General features: G+C 51.4%; 1 protein-coding gene across 2 annotated transcripts; it reads right to left on the bottom strand.

Moving 5' to 3' along the window:
* Nucleotides 1-21: 21 nt before the first annotated feature.
* LOC119101198 (solute carrier family 2, facilitated glucose transporter member 8) lies at nt 22-10734 on the bottom strand. 2 transcript variants are annotated; one of them, XR_005094514.1, is made up of 3 exons: nt 10695-10734; nt 826-2489; nt 22-590 (listed from the first exon to the last, which is right to left on the bottom strand). XR_005094514.1 is itself a non-coding variant. In XM_037224490.1 (2 exons), exons 1-2 carry the CDS (start codon nt 10710-10712, stop codon nt 1002-1004), a joined length of 1506 nt encoding a protein of 501 aa, XP_037080385.1. In that variant the 5' UTR covers nt 10713-10734; the 3' UTR covers nt 22-1001. The 2 variants fall into 2 exon arrangements, 1 of the variants encoding a protein (XP_037080385.1); XM_037224490.1 differs by having other exon boundaries at nt 22-2489.
* Between the last annotated feature and the right edge of the window lie 816 nt (nt 10735-11550).

Below are 11550 nucleotides of genomic sequence, written 5' to 3' on the forward strand. Positions count from 1 at the left end.
CCGGGATGAAAAACGCAGCTCGGTCTCCTCGCCTATTGGCAATGTATTAACGTAACGGTTCGATGTCGGCATGTTCTCTAAAGAGCAAGCTCATCGTTCCCAGCTAGCGTATGGAGCGCTAGGTTATTACGTTGTACGACTGAGAGCATCCTAATTGGCAAGATTGTACCTTTTTACAGCAGTTGGGGTGACCCGTGCAGCATTCGTGGGGTACCTGTGACGTCAGGATTCGGGGTGACCCGTGCCGCGCTTGTGGGGTACCTGTGACGTCAGGATTTGGGGTGACCCGTGCCGCGCTTGTGGGGTACCTGTGACGTCAGGATTCGGGGTGATCCGTGCCGCGCTTGTGGGGTACCTGTGACGTCAGGATTCGGGGTGATCCGTGCCGCGCTCGTGGGGTACCTGTGACGTCAGGATTTGGGGTGATCCGTGCCGCGCTTGTGGGGTACCTGTGACGTCAGGATTTGGGGTGATCCGTGCCGCGCTCGTGGGGTACCTGTGACGTCAGGATTTGGGGTGATCCGTGCCGCGCTTGTGGGGTACCTGTGACGTCAGGATTCGGGGTGACCCGTGCCGCGCTTGTGGGGTACCTGTGACGTCAGGATTCGGGGTGACCCGTGCCGCGCTTGTGGAGTACCTGTGACGTCAGGATTCGGGGTGACCCGTGCCGCGCTTGTGGAGTACCTGTGACGTCAGGTTTCGGGGTGACCCGTGCCGCGCTTGTGGAGTACCTGTGACGTCAGGATTCGGGGTGACCCGTGCCGCGCTTGTGGAGTACCTGTGACGTCAGGTTTCGGGGTGACCCGTGCCGTGCTTGCGGGGTACCTGTGACGTCAAGAGCGTTCTGTAATGAAACGGGCAGAGTGCGCAGTGTGTCGGACAGCGTCGCAGCGTGGGTTAGCGTTCATGTGTGAACGTTGTCTAAATAGCTTCGTTCGGCCACGTGGCGGTCGTGCAGCCTGCAACAGCCCCGCCCATGGCCGCCTCCTACAGTGCGCCGGTCACGCGGTCTGCGTCACCCTCTCCCCGTCGCCGCCGCTGTCGTGGGTCGGCAGGGTAGCCTGGGGCAGCGTCGCCTCGGTGCCGTACGCGGGCGGCCGCGGCGCCGCGTTGACCCCGACCGTCTCCCCGTTGCCCAACACGCCGTACTCGACGCTCGCCTTGCGGCTGGCGGGCAGCGCACGCTTCTCGAACAGCTCCTCGATCTCGGACAGCGTCTTACCCTTGGTCTCGGGCACGAGCAGGTAGCCGAGCAGCGTGAACAGCAGGCACGTGCTGGCGTAGAGGAAGCACAGGCCGTAAAAGTGCAAGCCATCGCGCAGCTGGAAGAACGTCTTGCCGATGGCGAAGCTGGAGATCCACATGATCATTGACTGGACTGGCGAGATGACAGTGCGGTAGCGCAGCGGGATCATCTCGCCCATGATGACCATGCCGACCGGGCCGATGCCGATGTTGTAGACGAAGAGCGCCACCGAGAAGCCGAGGATGGCCACCCAGTCGGTGGCGATCGGGTCACGGATGAACATGGCGGCGAGCGCGATCGTCACCCAGCAGGCGCCGCACGTGAACATGGCCAGGATGAAGAGCGGCCGGCGGCCGGCGCGGTCCATCAGCACAAACGCGAACACGGAGCCGACCGAGCTGAGCGCCGTGCTCACCACAGACGCCAGCAGTGGGTCGGCGTTGCCGCCCACGGCCAGGAACATGTCGTAGCTATAGAGGTGGATGGCCGGCGTGCCGGAGGTGGCCTTGCAGATGGTGACAGTGATGCTGATGATGAGCGGCATGTAGAAGGCGCGCTGGCGCACCTCGCCGAGCGGCGGCAGGTCTGGGTTGTGTGCCAGGCTGCGCTGCTTAATACGCGCCAGCTCGGCCTCAGCACCCTGGTCGCCCGAGTAGAAGAGCAGCGAGCGGTGTGCCTCCTCGTCGCGGTTGTGCGTCGCCAGCCAGTTGGGCGTCTCCGGCAGCCGCCACAGCACCAGCGGGTACAGGCCGTAGAAGGTGGCGATCACGCCACCGATCTGCTGCCACGTCAGGAAGAAGCCCATGCTGTAGACAGCGATGAGGCCGACGTTGATGCAGAACATGCCAGAGCCGACCAGCGCGCCGCGCAGCTCTGGTGCCACCGTCTCGCTGATGAAGATGTGCGCCATTGGAAGCACCGATCCCATGCCCAGGCCGTTGAGGAAGCGGCCGGCCAGCAGCATCTCAACGCTGGTGGGGAACGTCATCAGCAGCGAGCCCAAGCACATGACGGGCGAGACGAGCATAAGCGAGCGACGCCGGCCAAACGCTAGCATCAGACCCTGCAGCGGCGTACCCAGCGCGATACCCAGCAGGAAGATGCTGCCGATCCAGGAGGCATCTTCGTCGCTGACGGCGAGGCCCGAGCCGCTGCGCCGCAGCTGGGGCAGCGCCGGCGTCGTGTAGCCTTCCAGCAGGCCGTACGCCGTCAGGAAGCCGTTGGCAGCCACCGAGCCCAGGATCTGCGACAGAGACGCGCTGTGGGCCGGCTCGTACGCGGCGTGGGTAGCGAAAGCTGGTGCGGGGTCGGTGAGCAGAGCGGACAAGAGGCAGGCAGGTGAGCATTTTGCAAAGTAAAGAAGCTGGCTGGCGTAAGTTCGCAGCGGGGAGGTGTCGCTGGTGCAAATGTCAGTCTAACAGTTTGCAGCCCGTTTGTGCGCCGCGGCATTTAAACGAAGATCTGCGTCCTTCCGATCGAAAGTAAACAGTGTACTTAGGTAACTTGGTAGAGTATTTTGGGTTGGGATGGTGAGATCAGCGCGTCGTCTCGGCTGCGTCTTTAATAATTCGGATGAGCTGTTTGAGGTAGTCATCTTCGCGTAATTATCGATGGGCTACGGGCTCAGCACCGTTTGCATCCATGCCCGCGGAATGCTCACTTTGGACTGAGCGCCCACGAGTTAAAAATATTTCGACAAGATTTGCTTTGGTTTCATGCCTCGCGACCAAAGAATCTTCGCTCAGTAGAACCGAACAAAATTTGGGTGGTAAATCGCACGGCATCTTACAAGCGCCCTATCTTTCTTAAAAGCAGCATGCAATTCAGGGCATATCTTAACATGTTGGATGGGGAGGGAATGATCCCCATTAGTGGTCGTTAAATCCCCCACCCAAGTTAACCACAAAATCCCCTCCCCGGTGTAAAACTTGATTTACCACCAGATCACGCTCGACCAAATATTTGAAACGGTTCCGGCAGAGCTCGGAGTCGCAGTGGATGCCTACATTCTGTATGGCGTCAAGCACTCTAAGGTGCAGCAGTTGTACTTAAATGAGTAAGAAAGAAAACCACAAGAAATGAGCGAGAAGCCGCTTTTGAGACGTCAGAAATGTCCGTATCAGACGTCAGACAGGACAGCCAGACAGACAAGTCCGGTATGGTATGTTCTCGATCTTATCTTCACGCATCGACGTCCGTCAGCTGCAATTTTATTGTGGGTAGATGTGTGCCGAAATACAGGCAAGAGTAGGATCGGCAGTTTTGTTAATTTTTGGACCGTTCTGCTAGATTCCATTCTGATTTGTTCATTTTTATGAACAGCTGGGACCGCGAGTAAGGTAAGATAAGCCGCGTAAAAACACTGGCGAGTTTTACGCACAGAACCTGCAGTTTCGAACATCACGAACGACGCTTCACGCAAATGGCTTTCAATTGCAAGAGAGATCTGTCCTATCACTTTGGGATCTGCACGCCCCAGGTCAAACTGTTCACGACGACGACAAATCTTTTTTTTTGGGGGGGGGGGGGTCGGAGGCAAACGCGATTTGTCCCTCAGTTTGTCCCACGCAACGTCATTATGCTTATGTTATATTTTTGTGTACCTGGGGTATATGTGACCACTTTTAAGACACTAACTCAACTCTTGTTAATCCAGTTTTCCAGGGGAGGTGGGGGGGGGGGGGGGGGGGGGGGGGGGGGCTGGAAGCGATGGAGCCAATGGGTGGATCTTCCCATGTGTCCACTTCCTTTCCTTTCATTGTCTGTGCCTACTCCCTTTCGTTTACAGTATGGCGTTTCACGGCCTGTACAAAACATCGCCCATGTCAGTCTCTACTTAACTATCTTTGCTAAACACGGGTAGTTTGCTGGTGTTTGGATCTCTTTGGACGCACACGTATACCTAACAAGTTTCCGTAGTTTCCTTGGCTCCCATACCTGCGCGTGGGCTGTGTACGTCAACGCGCCCACGCCATCCTGATTTTTACGGTGGCTCCAGAGGTACGGCTTACGTATACGCGCTTCAAGCAGGGGAGCGGGAGGGGCACAACTCAGATACGCTCAGTGGAAACCGAGGGCAGTGAGTTGCAGGCCTGCAAATTTTACGCGGGTCGTAAAATGGAATGGCATGTTATCAATGTCATTGTTACGTGTTCAGCTGTAATGTTTAACTTTCAGTGTTCAGTCGCGCATACATTAATTAACGCCATAAATTTGGTAAATGGCGTCACGTGACAGTGGTGCTTGTATGTGTACACCCGCTGTCTGTGCAGCGGATGACGCTTGCCCCTAGCGGTTCATGAGGCCAGAATCATGCTACCGCCGCCGAGTCCACCGCCGCCAAAACAAATGCGTCCATGAACTGACAGCCATTTTAAGATAACTCCCTGCAGTTCAAAGTTATTATTACTATAGTCTATTAGTCTAATTATATTTATGTAATGATAATAATAAAATAATCTAACATAGTCTAAATCTATTATATTATAGTCTTCTTAAGACTTAAACTCTGTTCTGTCACGGTCAGTATGGCAGCGGCCCTGACGTCATAAAGCATGAAAACATTTTGTAACGCAACCCGAGGATGATGCCCTCGAAGCACGTCATTATCAAATAGTAAAATTATGTTATCTGAAGCAGTCTTTTGCATACTCATACTTAAAAGTGAGCTTGTTCCCTCATACCCGATGTTTGTGTCAATATTTTGGAATCTAGGACATTTTATATTAATCATCACCTTATGAGGGTGCGTGCTGAATGGTCGCAAAACATCTTTTGAGCTCTTTTGAAAGCCAGCATTGTGAACCGATAACGCTGGAATGCATAGCTAACGAATCGAGCCCAAGCTTTTATGATGCGGCCTGCAAATGACCCAGTGAAAAGTCCAAACGACGGCCTGTGCTCGGTTATCGCTTGGCTATCACAGCTGCATTACTTGCATGTCGGAAATTGTAATGCAGTCATTCTGTCAAAAGCTCCGTCCTTGTATTTTGAAAGGTCGGTTATTCACAGCTGGTCGAATACTCACTGCTGCGACATTCTTCATAGCGATAAGTATCGTTGAAAAGCTACCTACACGTAGAATCCCAACGATCTCCCTCTATCTGCGACCCTAAATTTCGTGCACCGGCGCTATTCGAGTAAATCAGCGTCCTCCGACAAGCAGGGATACCAAAATTAGTCGTCGTTTGCACATCAAAATGAAATTGTCCTCAACGGCTTGACTACTGCTCAACGTGTTTCTTAATGGCATTCTTATGGGTTTTAAAACGGACATTTCCATTAGCACAACGGGCTCACCGATCCTCGCAGCGAATCACCAGCACGCTTGTGCACTTTTCACTCCGTACATGCGTGCCGTAAATATTTCTGGCTCTTACAACCCTCTGCTCAACCTGCACAATTTTAACAAAAAACACTTCGGCTCACCAAAAAAAAAAAACAACTGAAAATGGACGTTGTGTGCAACTGTCGGTATGCCAGTAAGGTTGGCGAAATGCGCACATTTTGCTCGCGTGCTAAATGGAATTTACCTGGCCCAAATTCCCAAGTCATTCCTCTTCAAATACGCCCTGCCGCAACTGCAAAATATTGCAATTTAACGGAAGCCAGCATACTTAAGCTTTGCCGCACGACAAAGACCATGCCAGCCGTCAGCACCTCTTAGGTCTGGCTGCCACGCATGCGGTACCCCGCTTGTGCCGTGCAAAACGACAACCTAGACGCCAGCGTAGGTACGCCCACCGCATACCTGAACCAAAGAAGTGCACTTTATTTGACCAATCAAAAATAATTTACTTATTGCGTGCTTCAGGTGACGCGCGTACGCTGCTCAATACCATTCACAATGGCAGCTAACCTTATCCACAGCGTGCTTCAGGTGATTCAGTTAACTTGTCCAGTAACATGGGGTGGGCCCCGCGTCGCTGACGAGGCTCGAGCGAAGGGGGGCCCGTTGAACTCCCATGTCGTTTACGCAGGATTGGCGCCTGTGGCTTTTCTTTAAGCACGGGCGTGACTTTTTACTCCTGGCTGACTATTGACCTGACCTATTGACCTATTGACCTGACTGACCTATTTACTTCTGACTGACTATTGACCTTAAGAGGAATGACTTGGGAGGGGGGGGGGGGATTTGGGCCAGTTAAATTCCACATGGCCATTGACTCCCTCCATCCTGCCCTCTCCTCTACGAAAAATTAAAAAAACATGTGTACCAAACGGTACTTGCATTAATGTAATCAAGATTTGCCTCATGCTTATTGTCCATGTCATCTTTTACATCATTAACATCTGTCTCACATCATATGAATTTCCTGATTCCTGGAAACATCGCAGAGTATATCCCACTTACAAGCTCGGAAGCCCATCAGATGCCTCAAACTTTAGACCGCTTTACACTATTCTTGCGGCTCCAAAAGCTGTTGAGATGGTGGTGCAGCGACATCTCTACTCCTAAATGGCCGAAAATAATCCCTTTTTCTCGTTCTAGAACGGTTTTTGCCCCAATCTCTCCACAGAAACCGCGCTCCTCACCGTATGCGAACATATCCTTATCGCCACCGACCTCCAGGAACTTCCCCTTCTCCGCCTTCCGGTCGCACCCAAATCCTTCGATGTGATCGACTACACAAAGCTTCCTCTCAAGCAACTTCAAGCGTCTACTGACGAGCGTGGTAACCGATTCAAACATCCACTGACGGGCGTGATAAGCGAAACTTTCCAAGGATCAGCCCTAGCCCCATTCCTCTTCCAGATATCTGCCAGCGACAAGCTCCTGCTCGCTCCTGATGCGCATGTGATCCAGTACGTTGATAATATTTAAGTTTTGGTGTCTGAAAAGGACTCCCTCCCTCAGCTCATTACCACAAAGGAACAGCCAATGTAGAGTCCTTGGACATCTGATTCCACTCCTACGGTCTGAAAGCAAATACCAGTTGAACGTAACTCATGTCCGTGATTTCCGTCAAAATTGTCGTGACACGGCTCTCGTTACTGTTCGGTTTCACAAGGGTGCAGGGCAGGAGGGCCCCACCGTGATAAACCTTGGCGTAGTGTTTGCCAAGTACCTGACCTGGGATTCTCACGTTCTGCCCCCATCAAAAAAAGGATGGTATCTGCATCGGACGCGCGTCACCCCACCCCGCATAACCTTCTGTCTGCCCTGGTCTCCAAAAGATCTTGAACTTTTGACTCGAAAGATGGCTTCTCTCCCCGTAATGCGGTGTACCCCAGGGCTCGATCATCGGTCCAATTTTGTTCATTTTGTTTACCAATGATCTTTATGGACGCTTGACTTGTGGCCGCCTCATCTCTTACACTGACGACACTATGCACGCGGGCGGCGCGCCCTCTCTGACGGAGCGGGTCTCGCCAACCTCAAAACCGGACTGGAACTTACCATCCGTGGGCTTCAGAACTGGCTCAGCGCCAATTCTCACCAAACAAACGAAACGAAAGCTGCTTTCATGTTAGTTGGGTCAAACCTAAAAAATCAGCTGACTTCAACTTTAAAGTAAACGGTTCGACTGTGCATGCCTCAAGCAGCATCCAAATTCTCGACGTCATGGTTGAATGCGGCCTGTCATGAGGTGAACACCTCTCAGGCGTCGCGAAAGAATGCAATGAAAATGCAATCCTCGTTACTCAGTACAAATTCCGGCAATGCTTCACCTCAGTTCTTCTCAAAATCATTATCCAGGCGTACGTGTTCCCTCATATCGCCTACTGTGAGTGCGTCTGGGGTGGGGAGATCAAGATTCAGCTATACAAAATTTTTAAAAAAACAATCAAATCTGCTGCAAGAGTAATTACGAGCTCCAAAAAGCACCATCAAATAACTCCGGCTCTACATTTCCTTGGCTGGCCGAGGATCGAAGCCAGGGTGGCGTACCGTGTCGTGATTTAAATGTATAAGGCGTTGAAGGCGGTAGGCACGCCTCACGAGTTCCGCGCGCTTCCTGTCCCACGCGCCGCTGTTTCGACCCGTGAAACACGCGCCTCGGACAAAAGTAGTCTGTACCGGCGCAGGTACCGACTGACCGCCACACGGAGGGCGGCTTCGCATCGAGCCGCAGCTGCCTGGAACCGCCTATCATTGTGATGCCAAGGCACTGAACGCGTTTAAGACCGCCATTCGTAACATGTTTTTCACCACTGGCCACTGACCACTGATCTGATCCGGCCCATATTGCATTGATAGGTCCGTTTTAGCTCTTTGACTATTGCTCATATCATTTTATTGTATGCCTTTTGTGTGTGCATTCTTATACTGCACCTTTATATAACACGAAAAATGGCCTTGAATTGAAACCGTAATAGTCGCCGCCTGGATGTTTTCCAATATACTGATACTGGTGCTGATACAGATACCGAACTTTGTGAACGTATGTGAATTGAACAGAGACAACTTTAAACGCTGTCTCCGGCCGTCACAAATTTGATTGAATCTCGGACGTGCCCGCTAAGCTAGGCTGGGCCACTGGCAACCAACTTTACCAATATAACTCTATTCGCTTGCTCCAGAGAATGCGAGTTACTGGCGAACCGCAAGCTTTTGCCTCCTAGACACAGCCTCCAAATGTTCTCTTTGCTCGTGTTATATCCGTCATTACACTGATCTAGCTCTCCCACGCGTGAGGACGGAGGCGGGTAAGCGGCGCCTCCTGTATAGAATCGCTCCTCTTTCACTTTTTCTTTTTGTCTTTGTCTTTGTCTTTGTCTTTGTCTTGTCTTTGCGGGTGTGGATGTGGGTGTGAATGTGGGTGTGGGTGTGTATGTGGGTTTGGGTGAGTGTGTGTGTTCATCCTGAGGTAAGTTTTCTGTGGATTTTTTGTGGATCGTTGTGAGATATTGCCTATTTATTTGCCTATTACTTGCCTATTATATATTGCCTATTATTAGCTATTATATGTTGGAGTGTTCTAAGGAAAGCACTCCATTTCTTGTGCTTTTCACTTAATGTTGCATCAGACGTGTACGAATTTATCTGTAAACCAGTTTTCTCGGAATCTGAATAGTTCATAATCTGGATTCGAAGTAGCCGACCCTGCGAGAGAAACCCCATTTAACTCACCGCTTGCTACTGTAAAGCAATACATTCCATTTGCCTTGTTTTTCCAGCGTGTGTGCTCTGCAATGCTTGCAACACACTTAAGTAAAAATATGTGTGTAATGAATGCTCTGAAAACTTGAAACACTCTGTTTAGACAAAAATATCTGCAATCGTGAAGCTATTATCCCGCGAATTCAACGAAACATTATCCTATGGCTTTGTTTTCTCCCTTATGGTATTTGCCGCAATAGTTATTTTCGAGGCGCACTTTGGCTTTGGGAATGCGTCACATGATCCATGTGACGCACTGGTTCAAACTTAAATCAATGTGCTTCTCGGTGACAGGTCCTTGCCCGCTGAGCCAATCTCAAACATTATTTCATTCGCAACAACAGTGGTACGCACGGTAGTTGTCATGACGACGGTGGTTGCGTCTGCAGGGAGAAGCGTAGTGCTGGTGTAAAGCGTTGCCAGCGTTATCTGGATCAAAACATAATTAAAGTCGATAAATTTATAACGTCTTGACTGTACTGTAGTGGCACTGCCCGGTGCTACCGTTAGACGCAAGTAGCCGCGAGGTTTCACTAGAGTACGTTTTTGAAATATGCCCCAAATGTGGGACACTCCCTTCAAACATGAGTATATACATACATGCATACAGCATACATAGCGGTAACTGATCCCAGGCATACATCGCATAGTGTTTACATGGGGTATCTAAAGATGATATTTTGCCTGCGATAATAGGAGAATGGCAGGGATTAAAAGACCGACCAAACTTGTTAATGTTACAAGTCTGTGGAACCGATTGCCACGAACCCTTTATAAACCGATGCGTCGTGAACGATAGCCCACTCCTTCTAGAGCATGGTGACCCAGGGTCAGGTGAGAGTCAACGAAACTTCCAAGCAGGATGCTGCCTGCTAACTACGTTTTGGCGGTTTCGGAATTTTCTCGCGACCTTTGACCTAACCCAAGGCCACCATGTTCTGGAAGTAACAAGAAATCAACCATGCCGCATCGAATGGGAAAGGTCTGGTAGCGAGCGGCACCGTAGCCTTTGAGCGTGAGGTTGCCATCAAGTTTGGGCGACCACTCAGCCCTGGCCTGGAAAGTATAGCACACGGCGCTACCCAAATGTTGCAGAGTCTAGCACACTTTGCGGTGGAAATGACAGACGGGTAGCCTCTACTAGTTTCCACATGATTCACGAAGCACGTCATATTTACGAACAAGAGCGAACCGGTCGCCTTCGCCGACAGCAATTATCGACCCGTCACTGCCTCGACATTCCAGAGCAGGTCCGTGCCTTCCGAACAACTTTGTACCAAGCCGGTCCAAAGATACGCACCCTGCTGTGCGCTTAGTCCAAGCCCATACGGCCGGCGTGCTTACCTGACGGCCCTTGCCCATAGCGGCTGTTGGTGGTGCCTGGCCTGAGGCACCTCTGGCCAGACACAGGCTCCGGCCGCCGCTCAGGTGTGTCGGCCCCCATTAGGAGGTGATGACCGAGCCAGCTGGTCACGCAGCCCACTTGGTCGCCCGCCGTGGCCAGCTGGTGACAATCAGCTGACGCACGGCCTCGACCCTGCATTTGAGCGTGGACAGTTATTCGTACAACGGTGTCATTGACGACCAGTTCGACATGGGGAACGGTGCCAGCTTGATGCGGTCATTGGGGCATGCACCGAGAAGTATGCAGCAGTATGATTGTGATGCCTCCCGTTGCAACCATGAAAGGGAATGTTTCGCCTTTGAAGATATTGAAGCAAGCATCAAATATGATGAAACAAACTCTTTTAACTTTTGGTATGCTTGTAAGTGGGAAAAACTGCTCTTAACGGCACAAGTTCCCTGTTTGCTAAATACGCTCCTTGGTGCATCATTGCTCGATTACGTCATCGTACATTGCACAACAATGATTGGAAGCCAATCGACGGCTGTTAGATCTGGTGACGTAACGGCTAGGCAATTATATTTGTATTGGCCTTGATCGCCGCAGGGCGAATGAAGTGACAGGATTTGAATGACCTCATTATTGCATCATGGATACCTGGGGCTTTGAAATCGTCCACCCGAAATGGTCTGGGCATCTTCGCGGGCGTGTAGCTCAGAAACTAGCGGGTCTTGAGAAGAACAAGAAGGTCTTAAAAAAGAACAGAGCTGTGAACTGCATCGAATAATCTTCAGGATGGCTTTATCAGTTCGAAACCCCATACAAATCGTGAGCACTCCCTTGAGAGGACATTAT

Source organism: Pollicipes pollicipes, unplaced genomic scaffold, assembly GCF_011947565.3.
Source record: "Pollicipes pollicipes isolate AB1234 unplaced genomic scaffold, Ppol_2.1 Scaffold_4881;HRSCAF=5763_pilon_pilon_pilon, whole genome shotgun sequence".
NCBI classification, from domain to species: Eukaryota; Metazoa; Arthropoda; class Thecostraca; order Pollicipedomorpha; family Pollicipedidae; genus Pollicipes; species Pollicipes pollicipes.